Source organism: Cryptomeria japonica, chromosome 11 (genome assembly GCF_030272615.1).
Source record: "Cryptomeria japonica chromosome 11, Sugi_1.0, whole genome shotgun sequence".
Classification (NCBI taxonomy): Eukaryota; Viridiplantae; Streptophyta; class Pinopsida; order Cupressales; family Cupressaceae; genus Cryptomeria; species Cryptomeria japonica.
Window position 1 is genome coordinate 158916183 of NC_081415.1, and position 23538 is coordinate 158939720.

At 36.8% G+C, this 23538-nt stretch overlaps 1 protein-coding gene across 1 annotated transcript; it reads left to right on the forward strand.

The window, feature by feature from the left end:
- Positions 1-1888: 1888 nt before the first annotated feature.
- LOC131860094 (uncharacterized) lies at positions 1889-15181 on the forward strand. The gene is made up of 3 exons (XM_059214460.1): positions 1889-2008; positions 12508-12702; positions 14915-15181. The coding sequence occupies exons 1-3, from the start codon at positions 1889-1891 to the stop codon at positions 15179-15181; spliced, it is 582 nt and encodes a 193-aa protein (XP_059070443.1).
- The last annotated feature ends 8357 nt before the right edge of the window (positions 15182-23538 follow it).

Sequence of the window (23538 nt, forward strand, 5' to 3'; positions counted from 1 at the left end):
GAGTTGGTCTCCACACCTGTTGTGCCTAATAATATCAAACACTTTCAAGTTTTCTAGGATGATACCCACATTATAGCCTTTCTTGCCAATTAAGGGGCTTTTGAAGAACAAATCATTGATAAGAAAGATAGATCAGATGATCTCGATGATGGGAATGATGATGAAATTATGAATTTTCCAACTAACGTTATTTGTAAAGGTATGGTCACCTTAGAGGGGCTTTTTGATTATGATACCAGGGTAAAAGAGAGATTAACAACAAATTCAGATGCCGGGAAATACGAACCATATAATATTGGTCGAGAAGGCTGAGAGAAGATTGTGTATATTGGGAAGTTTTGTACTTGAAGTGAAAGAGAGAGAATTCTACAAATCTTGAGAGAGAGAATTCTGTAATAGCATGGGGGTACGAGGATTTAAAAAGTTTTGATACATCGATCATCACCCATTTTATACCCATGAAACCTAAAATAAAGTCATTCAGGCAGAAGCAATGATCGGTTAATTCTACTTGGGTCACCAATTTGGTACCAGTAAGGAAAAAGAATGGGGAAATTTAGCTTTGTGTGGACTTTCGCAACCTCAATAAGGCATCTGAAAAAGATAATTACTCACTTCCTTCTTGGATGAGGTACTACAAATTGTCAATGGTTCACAAATGATCTCATTTTTAGATGGTTATTCTAGATATAACAAAGTTTTGGTGAACTATGAGGATTGTATAAAAACAAAATTTACAATGAAGTGGGGAACATATGTGTACCAAAGGATGCCATTTGGGTTAATTAATGTTGGGGCGACATTCCAAAGAGAAATGGATACAACCTTCAAAGATCTGATTGGTAAATGTATTATTATATATATGGATGACTTTACTATATTTTCCAAGGTCAGAGAAGATCACCAAGACCACCTTCGAAAAGTTCTGGAGAGATGTCAAAGGTATGAGATTTCTCTTAACCCCTAGAAGTGTGTATTTAGAGTGGCTGAAGGAAAGCTCCTCGACCATGTAATCTATAAAAAGGGGATATCTATTGACCTAGATCGATTAGAAGTGTTGCTTAAACAACAAATGCCTGACAATAAAAAGGAGACGAGATCTTTCTTTGGGAAGATCAATTTTGTCAGAAAATTTATCATTGGGTTTGCGTAGATAGTCAAGCCATTAAATGAAATGATAAAGAAGGAGGCTAAGATCGAATGGACAACTGAAGCAAAAGAGGCTTTCACTTAGATCAAGAAATCCATCGTTGGAGCTCCCATATTAACTAGTCCTGACTATACTCTCCCATTTTAAATAAATTATTTTGCTTCGTTACACTCAAGAGCAACTGTTTTGACATAGAGGCAAGAACGGGATGAGAAACCCATTGCATTTATGAGCTCCCCTTTCAAGAGTGATGAGGTTGGGTATTTTTCTCTTGAAAAACAGGCCTTCGCATTAGTAAGAGCAGTCAATAAATTTAGGCATTATATCCCGAGGAGTAAAATCTACACGGTTGTACCTGATCAAGCGGTGAAGTCACTGCTTATGCAATCAGAGCTGGGATAATATTGAGGAAAATGGATAGCAATTTTACAAGAATTTGATCTGGAGATGCATCCAATGAAGTTAGTCAGAGGCTGAGGATTCTCTCAAGCTATGGTGACTCACATCCCTCAAATCTAGTGCCAACAATATACATTGGAGTCATTCACTCAGGACCCATTGGACATGGATTTGGTTTTTATATTTCTGAATGATAAGTGTCGTGAGGGGTTGACAACCACACAAAGATGAGATTTAAGGCTCAAAAGTGCCAATTATATGATCAATGATTTGATACTTTATAGAAAGAATTACGAAGGTATTTACCTTTGATGTCTTGAAAATAAAGAATCCCGTAACATGTTCAAGGCATTCTACGAGAAGTACGGTACAAGTCATGGCTTGGCGGATGCCACTTCACATCAAATTTTGAAGGCTGGATATTACTGGCCTAGTATTTTTAAGGATGCTCATGAGCATGTTTGTCACTATCATATGTGCCAAACCATAGCTTCCAGAGAGAGGAATCCTGCCATACCTCTCCAACCAGTGTTTGAGGGAAGACCTTTCTCCCAATGGGCACTGGATTTCGTAGCTCTCATTAATCCTAGATCATCTTAAGAACATAAGTTCATTCTTACCGTAATCAATTACTGCACCCGGTGGGTGAAAGCCATGATGTGTTGAAAAGCTACTACGGAGGTAGTCTTGAAATTCATTGAAGAACACATCTTCACCAGGTTTGGTATGTCATTCGCTTGGGTATGTGACATTGGCCCTTCTTTTACTTCTACACAGTTGATGCAATGGTCATACGAATATATGGTGGTATTGAAATTTTTGTCCAACTACTACCTGCAAGCTAATAGAGTAGCCAAATCTATGAACAAGAACATCGTAGATGTCATTAAAAGGCTGCTCGAGAAAAATCCCAGGGACTAGCATAATTAGTTGAGATACGCCTTATGAGCTGATTGAACTAGAGTAAAATTTGCCCTAGGAACTTCTCCATCTTAGCTTGTTTATGGTCAAACTCCTATCTTCCTGATCAACTTACAAATAGAGGTCCTCCAGTTAATGAAGGAACTTGAAATTGAGGATCAGGTAGAGGTTTGCCTCCTAAATCTGTTAAAACTTGATGAAAAAAAGATTAATACTCTACAATACTTTGCGAAGCACCAAGCTATTGTTAAGAGATGGTTTGGCAAAAGGGCCAAGGTGAAAGCCTTCGGATCTTTGACCTAGTCCTATTATGGGACAAGGAGAGGGAGAAGAAAGGTGATCACCACAAGTTTGAAAGGTTGTGGTTAAGTCCTTCCCAAATAACTGAAATTTTAGGGGAGAACACCTTCAGGTTAAGCTCTTTGACTGGAGAACTTGTACCATTGCCCATCAATGGTAATTTATGTTAGATGCTATGACTGTCCCAAAGACACTGAGAGGGGGGGGGGTGGTGAATCAATGTCTAACTGATTGATGAAGAATTTGAACTTATTTGCAATTTTACAACCTAAATTAATATATCGGTAAACAAATAATAATGTAGTAAAGAGAAACAGAAGTACAACCATCAATCCACACCATAACACAAATATTTTTGGCAAAGAAACCCGGTAAGGGAAAAACCTCAGTGGGATTTGTGACCCACAATATTTACTCACTGGCCAATATGAATAAATATTACTTATACAATAGGGGCCTACACATGCGAGAAGGCCAACAACCTAGAGCTCATTTCTCAACAACATAAAGGATTCCCACTGACTACAAATGGATGGTTAAATCCAAATACACCGTACTGCTTTACAATAGCATTTGCAATGCCCGATTTAGTACCGGTTTAAGCTCAAGCAAATAGTTTAACCAAAAACCTTGTCGGTGAATAACCTTCACTCTTCTCTGCTTCTTATTCACTCTTCAAAATAGATACATGAAAGTGCATAAACAATTGTCGTACAATATCTCATATATTGCTCATTACATTGCCTTATTACTTCACTACTTGCAATACAAAATGACTTACAAGATCTCATAAATATATGAGTCTTTAACCATACATCAAGTCGGCTAAGCAAATATAATTACAATACAAAACATTATTATTCCAAGTTGGCCTAGAGTGCCGATATGATCTACTGTCGGTGTAGACTGGATGCCAGTGTGAAGTGCCTGCCAGTGCTAATAAATGATTTTTGTTGCCAATGTAACCCGTGAACCATAATACCAGCTGGTTGCTATCAGGGACAACATCAACTATTCTCATCTGAGTGTATAATGCCAACAATTTCCTCAAATGCTACTTCGATTAATCCCCAGTGAAGCTTGACCTGTTGTATATTGTACAATTAGTTTTTTTTTTTTCATTTGCTTTGTTGCTTGTTTGGGTTTTTGCATGTTTGTTGTGTTTTTGCTTTGCGGCAATGCCTCTTTCCCTTTTTTTTTTGTTTCTTTGTTTCATTTCATTCATTTATATTTTGTTGTGTCAGGATATATATATATATATATATATATTCTTAAAGATTATAAAAAGAAGGTGTCCTTTGCATAACAAGTTGCCAAATTTTGAGAGACTTCAACTCTTTTCTATTTATAACTTCATTGTCATTTGATTAATTTTGAAACCTTTTGTCTACACTCATTCAAGGTGGTATATAGCAGTTTAAATATGATTTGAGTTTTTTACCCTCAATTGGAAAAGGCTAGCTTGATAACTCGACACTACCATCACATTAAGATAAATCTTAAAGTTTTGTAAGATATCAGATGAACTTGTTTCCAAGTGAAAAATCATAAGTGAGGATGTTTCATGCTATCCACTGTGGTTCCCAACCCAATAATTAGAGTTAATGTTTGAAAAGTTACTTAAAAGGTTATTAAAGAAATAGTCCTTCTATATTCCATGATGTTTTCAAAAAGAAAAAGGAAAAGAAAAGAACTGATCCTCTTAAAGAAACTAAGAAAAAGGGTGTTTAAAGTAACCTCCACCGAGGCTATGGACACCTGGATGACAGTGGAGCGCTGCTTGACTAAGACCAAAGGTATCTCTATCGGGGCTATAAACGCCTGACTGGAAGAAAAGCTATGCCTAGGATGACCTTGCACGAAACACATTGGTTGACTTCACCTACGTAGCTTGGGCCCAATTTCCTTTGTTTATCTTCATTATTGAAAATGGTGGAGTGATAAATCATACGCACACACTTATGAGTTAATTCTGTTTAGTTCTGGAGTTGGTTGTCTGTTCATTTGTTCACTCATCTTTCACTCTTATACATCATTTTGAATGATAGTACCCTTAGGCGTTGGGTTAACCAGAGATTTAGAAGTTTTAAATTGCCTAGAGTCACTTTTCCCAGATAGTCACCATTTGTTATGCCTTGCATACCTAACCCCCATTAGTTTCCTTGTGTTGAAAATATGGGTCCCTATTTTTCTTTCTATTGCTTGGATTTAAGTTTTACTCTTTTTTACCTCGGAACCCTGGAACCCCAAAACCCCATAGTCCCGAGGTCTCTTTCTTTTTTGTTTTTTTTCCTTGGTCCACTTAAGAACCTCAGAACCCTGGAGTCCCGAGGTTGGTCTCTTTTTTTTTCTTGTTAGTGCACCTACCTTGGAACTCCAGAACCTCGGAGTCCTGAGGTGGTGCATTGTCTTGTCTGTTTTCTTTTGTCTACCTTAGAACTCCGAAGTCCTGAAGTCCTGAGGTGTGTTTTGTTTTGTCCACCTCGGGAGTCCGAAGCCCCGGAGCCCCAGAGCCCTGAGGTGTGTTTTGTTTTATTCATCTACCCTGGGACACCAGACTCCCGAGGTAGATCATTTTCTTGCTAGATATTGATGATATGATGAAAGAATAAGTATCCGGTAGAATACTGAGGGGGGGGGGTGTGAATCAGTGTACTAAAAAACTGATACAAACTCCCAAACTCAAAATAAACTTATCAACAAAATAGTTCTGTCAAAATAATATCTCAAAAATTACCAACATCAACCGGTTTGACTATTATACCAACTTAACAATAAACAACTTCAATCTTGTAAACATCAACAATGCTTAATCAAATATCAACATTTTCAACTCTCATGCTTCTAGTTATCATGCCTTAATCAAATCAATAAATAAGATCATAACCACAAAAGCATTCACCACTTGACACAAATATTTATGTTGGCAAATGCACACTAGGTGATTGAAGGTTTTATCATTCATGGCAACCTTGCAATCATATGATACCAACAAGACGAAGATATCGGCACCGACATCGACAGACTGACTCTACACCGACAGTAAAAGGAAGGATACTGACACCTTGGCCAACTTCAATTTTGTTTAAAATATATTTTGTAATTAATTGTAAAATCATTGTAAGCCGACATGGTGAGTTGTAATATGACTCATATATGTATGAGATCATTTTGTAATAGGAAAAAAAAAGAAAAAAGAAGGAGGATGCAAAGTATGATGCAGACCTAATATGCAAATTATTGGTTAAGGGTTTATGTATGTAGCAGAGCTAAAACTGGTACTGAATCTAGCATAGCAGATGCTTATTTGAAGCAGTACAAGACATTGGGTTTATACAATCCATTTTTGTAAGTCAATGTTACTTCTTTTGTAATTGAGCAGTAAGCTCTAGGCACTTGGCCTTCCTGCATGTGCAGGCCCCTATTGTAACAGTAATATTCACTTATTGGCCAGTAAGCGAATATTGTGGGTCACAAATCCCACCAAGGTTTTTCCCACACTGGGTTTCCTCATTAAAATATTGTGTTATGGTGTGCTCTTTATGTTGTGGTTATTATTCTTGATTGTTGCATTAACTTTAGCTTACCGGTACACAGTTTTGATATGCTTTTTCATGTTTTAAATCAATAAATTTATTAAACCAATTAGATACTGATTCACCCCCCCCCCTCTCAGTATCTTTAGGAATCCTAACAATTGGTATTAGAGCTTGGTCCTCTATTTTTTGAAGCCTAACAACTTGAGGAAGATCTTGACACCAGTAGAGATGGAAAACTTGATGAAGCAATTGGAAACAACTCTTTCAGACTATGATGCAGAGAAAGTAAGGAACATCAAACTTGAAGATGATCTAAAGGCTGCATAGGATATTATTCAAGCACTTCAAGAAAATTTTAATGTTGCAAGAAACAAGAGAAGAGAACTTGGTGAAAAGATGCAGAATAATGAAGATGAAAAGGAAACTCTTAATGATCTTGTGAACAAGCTGAGACAAGAAAACACTACAATGAAGAATGAGATGCAAGATATGAGTATGAGATTTTGTAAAGAAAATGAAGATAGAAAGAAGAATGAAGATGATTTGGTTAGAAAACTGAATGATGCTACAAATGAAAACACAAGACTTAGTCATGAAAATGATATGTTGAAGACAATCTCATGCATACAGAAAATGACACAAATGAACTCACTAGACAGAAAGGAATCTTGGAAAGAGAACTGGCTGCTGCAAATCAACACAAGGAGAAATTCAAGAAAAGCTTAGAAGAACTTGGTGACATGCTGAAAAATCAGAAACCTAATGGTGATACAAATGGCCTTGGCTTTGAAGTTGGTGAAAGCTCCGGTACTGCAAACAATCATGATTATAACAAGCCGGTAAGACAACCTAATGCCTACAAATTCAATGGAGAATGCTTTAACTATAACAAGTATGGTCATTAAGAAATTCAATGTAGATCTAGAAATTATCAGTACACTAATACACCCACCGGTCAATGTTCCAAATGCAACAAAATTGGTCATAACTCAGAAAATTGCAGAATGAATGTAAGATGTTATGTTTGTGGAAGATTTGGACACTTATCTAATCAATACAGAACACAAACCGACATAGGATATGGGAAAGCTATTCAGAAGAACAATGTGACTTGTTATGATTGTAACAAGATTGGACATATTGCAAAATTTTGTAGAAGTAAGGCACCATCGACAAATAACAAAGGTCCTAGTTTGAAGGGTAAAGAAAATGTTGAAGAGGTAAAACAAGAATAATCAAAACAATGGATCAGAAATTCAAATCAAAATCTTGATGGGAATACTCCTCCGCCGACAGAACAGAGTAACACTCCACTGGTAGGAGACTCTTCATCTAACTAAAGAAAAATCCCTTTAAGGGTTTAGCAACAAATTGAACAACATGCTATTATTCCCTCCGTTGATGGTGAGAAGTATAAATTACTTCTATACCGACAGATGAGTTAAGTTGTGACTTAACCGACAAGCATTAAATGTGGTAGTTGGTGAAAATATTATTATAAAGAGAGTATTTTAGCTCCATTTTCATTTCACCGAGCATTCAAATCTTTGAGAGCGCAAAAATTCCTGAGCGAAGGGATTCCAAGGAAAGAAGTGAAGCAATCCATCAAATCATTCATCCCAGGCAGATTGAGGTATTTTTAGCTATGACATCTTCATCCACTTCTGAATTTATTGTAAACCCTACTGTTGTTGAAGTTATTAAGTGCCCTAGACTAGTATTCCAGTTAGTTCCCGAAATTGCAAAGAAAGATGATAACTTAGGTGCATTTTCTCAAATACCTAAAGGAGTAGTATATGCTGAAGACCCTAGGATGTATATACATTATCATATTGATGAACTAGGTGATGAGGAAATTAATAATATGTATAAGTTTGTAATTTGTGATGAATTTGGAAAAGTCAAACTTGAACATAAGATAATTGAAACCCTAGGTTTTACTGAAATCCTTAGTATTCCAGATTTTCCAAAGAATATCATAAGGATTGTGTTAAGCAGAGTACATGGTGAATTTTTCTGGTTGGACTCAGTAGATAAAATCACAAAAGAAGCAGTAAGAGCTGTAGCAGGGTTACCCTCCACCGGTAACATAATAGACAAAACAAAAAAGGTCTCAAATGACATTGTGATAAACCTAACCGGTGCAATATTTGATAAAAGATCCTTAAGGGTAAATGATGTGAAGGATATAAATGTCAAATTTATTAGTATGATCTTAGGTTATAAGGCTACACATGCAAATAGATTGAACTCAGTTTCTAGCCTATGTATTAAGAGTGCCTATGATATGGTCAATGATAATGCAAGGATAGATATATGTGAATGGCTTGAAGATGAATTGTTAGACAATCTGGGAAAGATTAAAAAGGATAAGAAAGGAACATTCAGATTTGGAAACTTACTTGTTTGCCTAATGCTGTATTTAACCAAACAAGTACCTGGTATTGGTCCTAGAGATTTTGGTTCTGATATACCGGTAGGAAAACAACTGTCAGACCTTCTGAACAATATGGGAGAAAACAGGGAGAAAAACCTAAATGAACATTTTCAAGCACTCAAGGCTCGAATGAAGTCTAGAGTAAGACTATCAAAAGCAATTGTGGACAAGTATCAGAAAGAAATCTATTTTGTAATCAAGAAAGATGAAATCTGGATGGAGGTAGTTATCCTTAGAACTATTTGAGTAACTGAAATGGGCTATGAGACAGATGACAACATTATAGAAACTTATGCAAAAGCCCTCCTCGAAGCTCCTAAGGAACTGAAAGAGAAAGTATTTGGTGATGTAGAAACAATAGAGAGTCAAATTCAATCTAAGAAAAGGGTTAAGAAGGTTGAAGCAATTGTGAGGAAAGGAACCTAGCAGGCAAAAGCAATTAAGGAAGATGTGTTGAAACAAACCGGTATAACTAAAAGTCAGTGGGAAGCACCTCAACCAGAAACTCATCTTTCACCGGTTGGAACTTCTTCAGAGAGTGACATACCTGTTGTATTTAAAAGGGTTGAAAGGAAAAGAAAACCCTCACCGACACCCTCTCCTACACCAAAAAGGACAAGACAGAAGCAATAGGGAGTAAGGCCTCCGATGAAGAAAATGACTCCTAAAAAGAAGGCCAAACAAACTATTACTCCTCTAGACAAACTTCTTAGTGAAATCATAGATGATGGTAAACTGAAGAACATAAATAAAATATACAATACACTATCAGTTGTTGATAAGGAAAGTATAGAAAATAGTGTAATTCTACACTTAGACATATACAAGAAATTCTTATTGGAAGTTGTTGATGAAATTCCAAATGACTTGTATAGGAGATTAGAAGCTAGAAGGTCAGGTATTGTTGAACTGGACAAAAAGATCAAGATTGAAAAATTACCGGCAGTGCATCCTATTAACTCACCTGAAGAAATAGACAAATTGATCAGTGAGGCAAACCGGACATTATTTTCCACTTCTCACCGACATGTAGCACTCATGGCTGGCAGAGTAAATGAAGTATCCAAGGAAACACCAGATGGTTGGGATATATTCTTTGTTGAAAAGGAGAAAGAGGAAGAATTACTCAGGCCTAAAACTATCAAAGTACACCAGAAGGACAGAGATAAGGGGAAAGGTAAGGTAGGTGGACCACCAAGCCTAAAAATAACTGACAATTTGACCCCACCTCTTTCAGATACTCCACCGGTAGACACTACTGACAAACAACCGGCTATAGAGAGTATGAAGACTCCGGTAGAGGATACAAATCCTAAATTAGAAATTTTGTATACAGTTAATATAGACACTCAAGAAGTCAATGTTGTGGTTGACAGGGAAACCACTGAGGATAAAGAGAAAGGTGTGACTACTGAGTCACCGGCTGCAAAGGTTGAATTAAACATAGAACTACCTTCACAGGGAGAGCAACCAGCAGAAGTTACCAATGAGAAACCGGTAGATACAACAGATAAACCATCTGAAGAACCGACTAAGGAAATTTCAAAGGTACCAACTAAGACAACATCTGAGAAACTAACAAAAATTGAAAGAAGTAGAACATGAACAGGTTAGCTATGGTGTCTTCATCCACTCCTTAATTTATTGTAAACCCTACTGTTGTTGAAGTTATTAAGCACCCTAGACCCGTATTCCGATTAGTTCCCAAAATTGCAAAGAAAGATTATAACTTAGGAGCATTTTCTCAAATACCTAAAGGAGTAGTATATGTCGAAGACCCTAGGATGTATATACATTATCATATTGATGAACTAGGTGATGAGGAAATTAAGAATATGTATAAGTCTGTAATTTGTGATGAATCTGGAAAAGCCAAAATTGAACATAAGATAATTGAAACCCTAGGTTTTACTGAAATTCTTAGTATTCCAGACTTTCCAAACGATATCATAAGGATTGTGTTAAGCAGAGTACATGGTGAATTTTTCTTGTTGGAGTCAGTTCATAAAATCACAAAAGAAGCAGTAAGAGTTGTAACAGGGTTACCCTCCACCGGTAACAGAATAGACAAAACAAAAAAGGTTTGAAATGACACTATGATAAACCTAACCGGCGCAACATTTGATAAAAGATCCTTAAGGGTAAACGATGTGAAGGATATAAATGTCAAATTTATTAGTATGATCTTAGGTTATAAGGCTACGCATGCAAATAGATTGAACTCAATTTCTAGCCTATGTATTAAGAGTGCCTATGATATGGTCAATGATAATGCAAGGATAGATATATGTGAATGGCTTAAAGATGAGTTGATAGACAATCTGGGAAAGATTAAAAAGGATAAGAAAGGAACATTCAGATTTGGAAACTTGCTTGTTTGCCTAATGCTGTATATAACCAAACAAGTACCCAGTATTGGTCCTAGAGATATTGGTTTTGATATACCGGTAGGAAAACAACTGTCAGACCTACTGAATAATATGGGAGAAAATAGGGAGAAAAACCTAAATCAGCATTTTCAAGAACTCGAGGCTCGAATAAAGTCTAGAGTAAGACTATCACAAGAAATTGTGGACAAGTATCAGAAGGAAATCTATTTTGTAATCAAGAAAGATGAAATTTGGATGGAGATAGTTATCCCTAGAACTATTTGGGTAACTGAAATGGGCTACGAGACATATGACAACATTATAGAAACTTATGCAAAAGCCCTCCTCGAAGCTCCTAAGGAACCGAAAGAGAAAGTATTTGGTGATGCAGAAACAATAGTGAGTCAAATTCAATCTAAGAAAAGGGTTAAGAAGGTTGAAGCAATTGTGAGGAAAGGAAACCGGCAGGCAAAAGCAATTAAGGAAGATGTGTTAAAGCAAACTGGTATAACTGAAAGTGAGTTGGAAGCACCTCAACCAGAAACTCATCTTTCACTGGTTGGAACTTCTTCAGAGAGTGACATACCTGTTGTATTTAAAAGGGTTGAAAGCAAAAGAAAACCCTCACTGGCATCCTCTCCTACACCAAAAAGGACAAGACAGAAGCAACATGCAGTAAGTCCTCCAACGAAGAAAATGACTCCTAAAAAGAAGACTAAACAAACTACTACTCCTCTAGACAAACTTCTTAGTGAAATCATAGAGGATGGTAAACTGAGGAACATAAATAAAATATACAATACACTATCGACTAATGATAACGAAAGTATAGAAAATAGTGTAATTATACACTTAGACATATACAAGAAATTCTTATTGGAAGTTGTTGATGAAATTCCAAATAACTTGTATAGGAGATTAGAAGCTTGAGGGCCAACTATTGTTGAACTGGACAAAAAGATCAAGATTGAAAAATTATTGGCAGTGCATCCTATTAACTCACCTGAAGAAATAGACAAATTGATCAGTGAGGCAAACCGGACAGTATTTTCCACTGCTCACCGACATGTAGCACTCATGGCTGGCAGAGTAAATGAAGTATCTGAGGAAACAACAGGTGGTTGGGATATATTCTTTGTGGAAAAGGAGAAAGAGGAAGAATTACTCAGGCCTAAAACTATCAAATTATACCAGAAGGACATAGATAAGGGGAAAGGTAAGGTAGGTGGACCACCAATCCTAAAAATAATTGATAATTTGACCCCACCTCTTTCAGATACTCCACTGGTAGAGACTACTGACAAACAACCGGCTATAGAGAGTATGAAGACTCCAGTTGAGGGTACAAATCCTGAATCAGAAATTTTGTATATAGTTAATATTGACACTCAGGAAGTCAATGTCGTGGTTGATAGGGAAAACACTAAGGATAAAGAGAAAGGTGTGACTACTGATTCACTGGCTGCAGAGGTTGAATTAAACATAGAACCACCTTCACAGGGAGAGCAACTGGTAGAAGTTACCACTGGGAAACTGGTAGATAAAACATATAAACCATCTGAAGAACCGGCTAAGGAAAGTTCAAAGGTACCAACTAAGACAACATCTAAGAAACTAGCAGAATTGAAAGAAGTAGAACATGAATAGGTTAGCTATGGCATCTTCAACCATTCCTGAATTTATTGTAAACCCTACTATTGTTGAAGTTATTAAGCGCCCAAGACCCGTATTCCATTTAGTTCCCGAAATTGCAAAGAAAGATGATAGCTTAGGTGCATTTTCTCAAATACCTAAAGGAGTAGTATATGCTGAAGACCCTAGGATGTATATACATTATCATATTGATGAACTAGGTGATGAGGAAATTAAGAATATGTATAAGTCTGTAATTTGTGATGAATCTGGAAAAGTCAAACTTGAACATAAGATAATTGAAAACCTAGGTTTTACTGAAATCCTTAGTATTCCAGATTTTCCAAAGGATATCATAAGGATTGTGTTAAGCAGAGTACATGGTGAATTTTTCTAGTTGGACTCAGTTCATCAAATCACAAAAGAAGCAGTAAGAGTCGTAACAGGGTTACCCTCCACTGGTAACAGAATCGACAAAACAAAAAAGGTCTCAAATGACATTGTGATAAACCTAACTGGTGCAACATTTGATAAAAGATCCTTAAGGGTAAGCGATGTGAAGCATATAAATGTCAAATTTAGCAGTATGATCTTAGGTTATAAGGCTACACATGCAAATAGATTGAACTTAGTTTCTAGCCTATGTATTAAGAGTGCTTATGATATGGTCAATTATAATGCAAGGATAGATATATGCGAATGTCTTAAAGATGAGTTGATAGACAATATGGGAAAGATTAAAAAGGATAAGAAAGGAACATTCAGATTTGGAAACTTACTTGTTTGCCTAATGCTGTATATAACCAAACAAGTATCCGGTATTGGTCCTAGAGATTTTGGTTTTGATATACCGGTAGGAAAACAACTGTCAGACCTATTGAACAATATGGGAGAAAATAGGGAGAAAAACCTAAATGAGCATTTTCAAGCTCTCGAGGCTCAAATGAAGTCCAGAGTAAGACTATCACAAGCAATTGTGGACAAGTATCATAAAGAAATCTATTTTGTAATCAAGAAAGATGAAATCTAGATGGAGGTAGTTATCCCTAGAACTATTTGGGTAATTGAAATAGGCTATGAGACATATGACAACATTATAGAAACTTATGCAAAAGCCCTCCTCGAATCTCCTAAAGAACTGAAAGAGAAAGTATTTGGTGATGTAGAAACAATAGAGAGTCAAATTCAATCTAAGAAAAGGGTTAAGAAGGTTGAAGCAATTGTGAGGAAAGGAACCCGGCAGGAAAACACAATTAAGGAAGATGTGTTAAAACAAACTGGTATAACTGAAAGTAAGTTGGAAGCACCTCAACCGTAAACTCATCTTTCACCTGTTGGAACTTCTTCAGAGAGTGACATACCTGTTGTATTTAAAAGGGTTGAAAGGAAAAGAAAACCCTCACCGACACCCTCTCCTACACCAAAAAGGACAAGAAAGAAGCAATAGGCAGTAAGGCCTCCGACGAAGAAAATGACTCCTAAAAAGAAGATCAAATAGACTATTACTGCTCTAGACAAACTTCTTAGTGAAATCATAGAGGATGGTAAACTGAAGAACATAAATAAAATATACAATACACTATCAGCTGATTATAAGGAAAGTATAGAAAATAGTGTAATTATACACTTAGACATGTACAAGAAATTCTTATTGGAAGTTGTTGATGAAATTCCAAATGACTTGTATAGGAGATTAGAAGCTAGAAGGTCAACTATTGTTGAACTGGACAAAATGATCAAGATTGAAAAATTAATGGCAATGCATCCTGTTAACTCACCTGAAGAAATAGACAAATTGATCAGTGAGGCAAACTGGACAATGTTTTCTACTGCTCATCAACATGTAGCACTCATGGCTGGCAGAGTAAATGAAGTATCTGAGGAAACAACAGATGGTTGGGATATATTCTTTGTGGAAAAGGAGAAAGAGGAAGAATTACTCAGGCCTAAAACTATCAAATTATACCAGAAGGACAAAGATAAGGGGAAAGGTAAGGTAGGTGGACCACCAAGCCTAAAAATAACTGACAATTTGACCCCACCTCTTTTAGATACTCCACCAGTAGACACTACTAACAAACAACTGGCTACAAAGAGTATGAAGACTCTGATAGAGGATACAAATCCTGAATCAAAAATTTTGTATACAGTTAATATAGACAATCAGGAAGTCAATGTTGTGGTTGATAGGGAAACCACTGAGGATAAAGAGAAAGGTGTGACCACTGAGTCACCGACTACAGAGGTTGAATTAAACATAGAACCACCTTCACATGGAGAGCAACCAGCAGAAGTTACCACTAAGAAATCGGTAGATACAATAGATAAACCATCTGAAGAACCAGCTAAGGAAAGTTCAAAGGTACCAACTACGACAACATCTGAGAAACTGGCAAAATTGAAAGAAGTAGAACATGAACAGGTTGAAGCATAGGCTCAGATAGAGAAAATGCCACCGGCCCAAACCAAAAAACAAAAATCTTTATTTGTAGAAATGCAAACACAGACAAACCTACCAGAGTTCGAACCAAGCAAGGAAATTACCACAACCGGTGGCATGACTATTGTAAAGATTGTTAAACAAATATTTGGTACAGCTATGGCAGAATTTAGACCTACTAATGTAACAAAGGTCTTGTTAGATTCAATAAAGAGGATTACCAAATGCAATGCACAAGCCTATAAGGTTGTTGATGATACCATACCAATTCTTAAATTGATTGCACCAAAGTGCATAGTTGATAATAAGGATTCTTTAGGTCAACTAGACACATTGTCTAAATTTATCACCAGTAACCTACTCACTATTGATCAAATAAATGAGGATACATTTAAGGAAAGAATGATAAAAGAAAAAGAGTTATTCTTTGAGGAAATTGTATAGAAGAAAAAGGATGACATGGATACTCTATTACTGGAACTTGGAGAAATAATTCTTGACTTCAAGAAACTATACAGGGACACTTGCAAAACAAATGTATTAATAGAAGATCTTGACAAGAAGATCTGCAAGACACAAGAAAAGATAAATAATATGGCAGATAATTTGATTGGTGCATCAGATTCATTTTTGGAGTTAGAAAACAAGATTGCAGAGCAATAAGAGAAAATCAAGAAACTCGAAAATGACAAATAGGGAATAAAGGACAAGGCAAAGGACTTGAGATGCAGACTTAGTCCAAGACTAGAGTATCTTATTTCTTTGAGAAAAGAAATATTTGAGGCTCTGGTTCCCGGACTGAAGACACCAGAAGAGAAAATGCACATACTCACCGGTATAGTGCAGAGAACATAAGAGGCAATAAAAGAAAGCAAAATATTCAGTAATAGCATAAATCAAATTTTGACAGACATTTTTCAGATTGTAACCCACCAGTTACAAGATTTTAGGTAGGACTCCACTGACAGCAAATGACTACCTTTGTCATTGATGTCAAAGGGGGAGTAGTATGATGATAAAAATCCAGAAGCAGAGATCATCCGCTTAGGGGGAGCACACATCTGGTAAAATTTTGGCACAGTTTTTGGAAAGATTTTTGGACTTCAATTTTGATACATTCTTGAAATTTTTCTCATGAGTGTTGCCATCAATGCCAAAGGGGGAGATTGTTGGAAAATGCACACTCCAATGAGAAATTGTAGATGATTGAAGGTTTTATCATTGATGGCAACCTTGCAATCATTTGATACCGGCAAGACAAATATACCGGCACCATCACTGACAGACTGACTCGACACCAACAGTAAAAGGAAGGATACTAGCACCTTGACCGACTTCAATTTTTTATAAAATATATTTTGTAATTAATTGTAAAATCATTGTAAGATGACATGGCGAGTTGTAATATGACTCATATATGTATGAGATGATTTTGTAATAGGAAAAAAAAAGGAGGATGCAAAGTATTATGTAGACCTAATATGCAAATTATTGGTTAAGGGTTTATGTATGTAGCAGAGCTAAAACCGGTACTAAATCTAGCATAGAAGATGCTTATTTGAAGCAGTACAAGACATTGGATTTATACAATCCATTTTTGTAAGTCAGTGTGACTTCTTTTGTAATTGAGCAGTGAGCTCTAGGCACTTGGCCTTCCTGCATGTGCAGGCCCCTATTGTAACAGTAATATTCACTTGTTGGCCAGTAAGCAAATATTGTGGGTCACAAATCCCATCGAGGTTTTTCCCATACAGGGTTTCCGCATTAAAATATTGTGTTATGGTATGCTCTTTATGTTGTGGTTATTATTCTTGATTGCTGCATTAACTTTAGTTTACTGGTACACAGTTTTGATATGCTTTTCATGTTTTAAATCAGTAAATTTATTAAATCGGTTAGATACTGATTCACCCCCCCTCTCAGTATCTTTAGGAATCCTAACAATTTATACGTGGAAAACTTAAATAGGTAAAAACCACGGTGAGATGAGACTCACAAGGATAGCTATTTGAACTCTTCTGAAGTTCAACTTGTTAGGAGTTAAGCCTGTTAAAGCTTTACAATAAGTCCTGTTAAGAACTAATTCTATTAGGAATCACCCGGTTAGGGGATTAATATGCCTTGATGAAAAGCACAATACCCTATTAGGAGTAACCTCTAAAAAGGATTTGAGAATCCAAACTAATGGATCACCTTGTGAGAGGATTTAGAAAGTAACCAAGCTTGTTAGAGCTTACCTTGTTAGGGGATTTCAATTTTTGCTGTGATTGTTAGAAAACAACAGGTTTTTCTTGATCTGTCTGAATAGCACTACATCTGCTTGATCAGATCCTTCTTAAGCTTTAAATCTACCTTCACTCAAACTGCCGATCCATCCTCATGTTAGGCAACCTCACACTCAACTAATTTCTACCAACTTTGTCAACACCGAAATAAAACAACATCATCAACCTTAAATACAAATCAAATAGGTCGGTAACATAACAAAAACCTAATTCTCATTATCAAGATTACGAACAAGTCGGTACAATCTTAACCGTTAGAAATCATAACAATCTTTTCACATTTAACACGAAAATTCCAACCGCTCCATAATCGCCGCTTCATTAGACTTGTAACTCATCACGTGCTATGTATTTGATGCAATCCACTTTTCTCCTTTCCAAGATAATCAAACCCATCAAAATAGCTTGAACTTATCTTCATATAATGACCACACGTGTCCCCATCATTACTGCTCAACATCAGATCTTAAACCAACAAACTTTGATCGGTTAGGGTTTAACAAAAACAACTGGTAGGGTTTACTGGTTACATAACATAGAAAGGTTTAACCTTATACACCGGTTTAACTTTCAAACTACCATATACCGGTTTACAACATCTTCCACAAAGTTTATCATACTAGTTACAATACAAAAGCAATAACAACAATATCAACAAAATCATGAATACCATTCACCAGTTTAATTGACATCAATCACAACATATCATTAATACAATTTATATGCAAGATGCCAACAATCTAAAAATGCCAACAATCTCCCCCTTTGGTATTAATGGCAATACAAATATCAATGCCTCTAATTTGCTGTTGTGATTAGTGAATAGAAATCCTGGTTTACATACCAAGTATTCACCATGCTCTATCTATCATCATCTTGTCACTAATTCACCTAATCAAACACAAAATTCTTCTCCCTAGTTACATAATTCTTCTCCCCCTTTGACAACAATGCTAAATTGAAAGTAAAATATGTAATATCAAAATCTCACTGTGTATCAACAAACTGCAACTTGATGCTCCCCCTATGGAATACATCCACTCCAAGCTCCCCCTGTGGAATACATCCACTCCAAAAAAGTAAATCAATCCATGTAAAATTATGCAAGTAGTTTAGGGACTGATACAATCAACATCATGTTCAACTGACCTCATGAAGGGATACAACCCCTAGTTGTCTTCTAAGACACTCAAATGTAGTCTTAGGCAGAGGTTTGTTAAAAACACTTGTAAGCTGCTCTTTGGTTGAAACATGCTCTAAGATAACATCTTTACTTTTTACTTTCCCCCTAAAGAAATGATACTTCATTTCAATGTGTTTAGTCCTTGCGTGAAAAACAATATTTTTAGAAATATTAATTGCACATATTATCACACAAAATCTTGATAGGTTCTGAGATCTTCATCTTAAAACCTTCCAAAATGTGCCTCATCTAAATAGCTTGTGTGCAATTCATATAAGCTGTTACATACTCAACTTCAGTAGTAGATTGTGAAGTACAACTCTTCTTTTTACTAGTCCATGAAACTAGCCTTTCTCCTAGAAAGAATGCTCCACCAGTAGTACTCTTCCGGTCATCAACATTTCCTACCCAATCAGCATCTGTGTAATCCTGCAAATCAAAATTTCCTCCATATGGATACCATAACCCATTTCCAATTGTACCTTTTAGATATCTAAAAATTCTCTTGGTTGCTATCAGATGTGCTTCCTTTGGATTCTTTTGGAATCTAGAAACTATACCAACTGCATGGATAGTATCTGGTCGACTGTGAACACTATAGTGTAACTTGCCAATCATTGACTTGTATTCTTTCTCATCTATAGACTTAGATGCATCTTCCTTGGACAATTTACAATCTGTAACTATTGGAGTTCCATCTGGTTTACAGTCACTCATGCCAAAAGTCTTCAAAATTTTTTTCACATACTTAGATTGAGTAATGAAAATACCATTCTTCATCTGCTGTATCTACAAGCCTATGATTTTTTTAATTTCCCCTACTAATGACATCTCAAACTCATTCTTCATTTCATCTACAAAATTGTTGCTCATGACATCATTACCTCCAAATATAATATCATCAACAAATACTTCACTAACCAGTATTTTATCTCCTTCAGACTTGATATAAATGGTGTTGTCATCACTGGTTCTTGCAAAGCCTATCTTCATCAAATGTGTATGAAGCCTTTGATATGATGCTCAAGGTGCCTTCTTTAATCCATACAAAGCTTTATGCAATTTGCATACCATGTTTTCTTCATCTGTAAATGCATAACCATAAGGATGCTCTATATAAACTTCTTCCAATATCCCATTCAACAATGCAGACTTAAAATCCATCTGGTATACCTTGAACTTCTTGTGAGCTGCAAATGCAAGTAATGTTTTGACTCCTTCCATTCTTGCTACTGGTGCAAAAGTTTCTCCATAATCCTCTCCTTCTTCTAGCACATAACCTTTGGAAACCAATCTTTCCTTATTGCTAACTACAACACCATCCTCATTCAACTTGTTTCTGAACACCCATTCAGTACCTACGACATTCTTGTTTACCAGTCTGGGTACCAGGGTCCATGTGTTGTTTTTCTTAATCTGATCCAATTCTTCTTCCATTGCCTTAACCCGATGATCATCACCAAAATCCTCCTTCGCACTTCTTGGTTCAATGGTGGAGATCATGTGAGAGTTCTCTCTAACTCTTCTTCTAGTAAGTACTCCAGCATCCTTTGTAAGGAAGTTAAGTAGCGGAAACAACTTCCTACACTAACCTTGAGAGGAGGGTAATGCAAAACTTTTTCAGATCATTACAACAGTTACAGAAAATAAAAATAGATATAATAGCATTCATACCACAACACAATGATTTACGTGGGGAAAACCCTTTCGGGAGAAAAACCCCACCCTCCAAAAGCAGCTCAATATTTTATTCAGCAATCAAAAACAGATTACAAAATACTTGCAGAGCAAGCTCTTCACAGGAGTATCACTAATCAGAGATTCAGAGGCAACTCAATAGCCATAGGACTCTTTCACACAACCTCTATCTCACACACCTCATAAATAGGAGATACAATACAAGAAACCATCAAACGGTATTACAAAACCATGGGCTAAAACCACCCAATAAGGTGTAGCCGACCTTATCTCCCTTCTAGATGCCCTATGACATGTTAAAGCACACATCAACACGTGTTGCTCCCTTTTACAGCTCATTTATGTATCCGATACAAATTATTTTTCCTATTTCAGGAGTACAAACTTCCGGAGGCCATAACTTAAGAACCGGGTGTCCGATTGACGAACCGTTTGAAGCGCCGGAAAGCTCGCGAAGTGCTCTATCACCTCGTAACCCGCTTCGCCAGTTATGGCCACTTTTCAAGGCATTTCGAAGCCTCTAAAGTCCCCAAAATTAAGTTTAAATATTTTATTGCACCCCTCCAAGACGAAAACTTTAATATCTTCAAAACTAGCTGTGACCTTGCAACGAAACTTTACCGGAATGATTATCTAGCCAACCAGAAGCTTCAGGGAGAGTTTCGCACCATTTCGTGCTCAAATGAAAACTTACTATAAATAGTAACCTCGCATAAATGCAAGGTTGAGACACCATTTTTCTCAACAAATCTCCCACTTGTCGAACACCTTGCAAGAGCCGAAGGGAATGTCAACACAAAGAATCAATTGCTAGGGGCCATAAGGCCCATAGACTCTGAACACCATCTGAACTTCTCTGTGCTCACAGCCTTAGTTAAAGCATCTGCAACATTCATCAAAGTTTCCACCTTAACCAGCTTCACCCTACCATCTTCGACCATATCTCTAACAAAATGATACTGAATATCAATATGTTTGGTCCGGGCATGAAATGTCGGGTTCTTAGCTAGGCTAATTGCACTCTGACTGTCACAGTAAACTGTCACTGTACCTTGTTTTATTCCAATATCTGAACACAGTCTCTTAAGCCAAATGGCCTCTTTACAAGCATGAGTAGCTGCCATATACTCTGCTTCAGTAGTGGATAAAGCAACCACAGCCTGTCGCTTACTCATCCAACTAATTGCACCACCAAACAAAGTAAACACATAAGCACTGGTGGATCTTCTGCTATCAATATCACCTGCCCAATCTGAATCCACATAACCATGGATATCAAGGGAAGTCATGTCTCCAACTGAATTACCATGATAACACAAAGAATACTCTGAAGTGCCCTTCAAATATCTGAAGACTCTTTTGACTGCATCCCAATGAACTCTACCAGGATTAGACATATATCTAGAAAGTACTCCCACTGCTTGGGCAATGTCTGGTCTAGTACAGACCATAGCATACTTCAAGCTTCCAACCGCACTCTGGTAAGGCACTCTGCTCATGTCTTCCATCTCCAATGGGGATGTAGGACAATCTGAAATAGATAGTTTCATTCCAATTGTAAAAGGAACACTCAATGGTCTACAATTCTGCATGTTGAACCTCTGTAACACTGAATTCACATACTTACTCTGGCCTAGCCATAGCTTTCTGTTCACCCTATCTCTTCTAATTTCCATCCCAAGAATGTGCTTTGCTGCACCAAGATCTTTCATTTCAAATTTAGCAGCGAGCTGAGACTTCAGTTCTGAAATCATACCTTTCCCTTTACCAATGAATAACATATCATCAACATACAATGCAATGAATAAGAAATGATCACCATAAGATTTATAATAAACACAGTGATCTGATTTAGAACGTTCAAATCCCAAACTCAACACATATGTATCAAATTTCTGGTACCACATCCTAGGACTTTGTTTGAGGCCATACAAAGATTTCTTCAATTTACAGACCAAATTACTTTTGCCTTTCACCACATAGTGCTCTGGCTGTGTCATATAAATATCTTCCTCCAAATCACCATGAAGGAAAGCAGTTTTCACATCCATTTGCTCAAACTCTAAATCATAAGCAGTAGCAATAGAAAGCAAAAATCTAATGGACGTCATTTTTGCAACAGGAGAAAATATCTCACCGTAATCAACACCCTCAACCTGAGAGTAGCCTTTTGCAACCAACCTTGCTTTATACTTCTCAATTGTTCCATCTGAACCAATCTTTTTCTTGAACACCCATTTACAACCAACAGGTTTTCGTCCTTCAGGCAATGGTACAAGATCCCATGTATCATTCTTTTTCAATGCTGCCATTTCTTCCTCCATAGCAATCTTCCAGGATTCTGCATCATTCATACCTAATGCCTCTTCTACAGATTTCGGTTCATCCACACTAGTATTCAGAGCAAAAATACATCTCCAATCACCAGGTGAATACCTTTCAGGTGGTTGTCTATGTCTTGTAGACCTTCGAACAAGCTGAGTTGGAGGTTCTTCCTCCTCTTCTGAAGATTCAGAGCTAGATGAGCTCTCCTCAAATTCTTGCCTATCTAGGGGTCTCGATTCAACTCTTTCAGGTGTAGAAGGAAGTTGAATCACATCTTCTTTTTTAGTCTATTCTGGCTGCAATGTAACAGAAGGAGACTTAATTTCTCTAAAAATAACACTTCTACTGTGAATTACCTTTTGTGCAACAGGGTCCCAAAGCTTGTATCCTTTCACACCATAACTATACCCGATGAAGATACATTTCACAGCCTTGTTCTCCAAATTTGTTCGCTTCTCCTTTGGCACATGTGCATATGCCTCGCAACCAAAAACTCTAAGATGTCTCAATGAAGGCTTGTGACCTGACCATGCTTCCATAGGCGTTTTATCAACAAGAGCTGATGTAGGAGACCTGTTAATCAGGTAGCAAGCAGTGGCAACAGCTTCAGCCCAAAACTTTTGTTCGAGACCAGCACCACTCAACATACTCCTAGCCTTCTCCATCAGTGTCCTGTTCATTCTTTCTGCAACTCCATTCTGCTGTGGAGAATACAGAGTTGTCTTCTGCCTGTTAATTCCACAGTCTTTACAGAATCTATCAAAATCATTAGAGCAAAACTCACCACCATTATCAGTTCTCAAACATTTTATTTTCTTTCCAGTCTGCAACTCAACCATTGCTTTAAATTCTTTAAAACG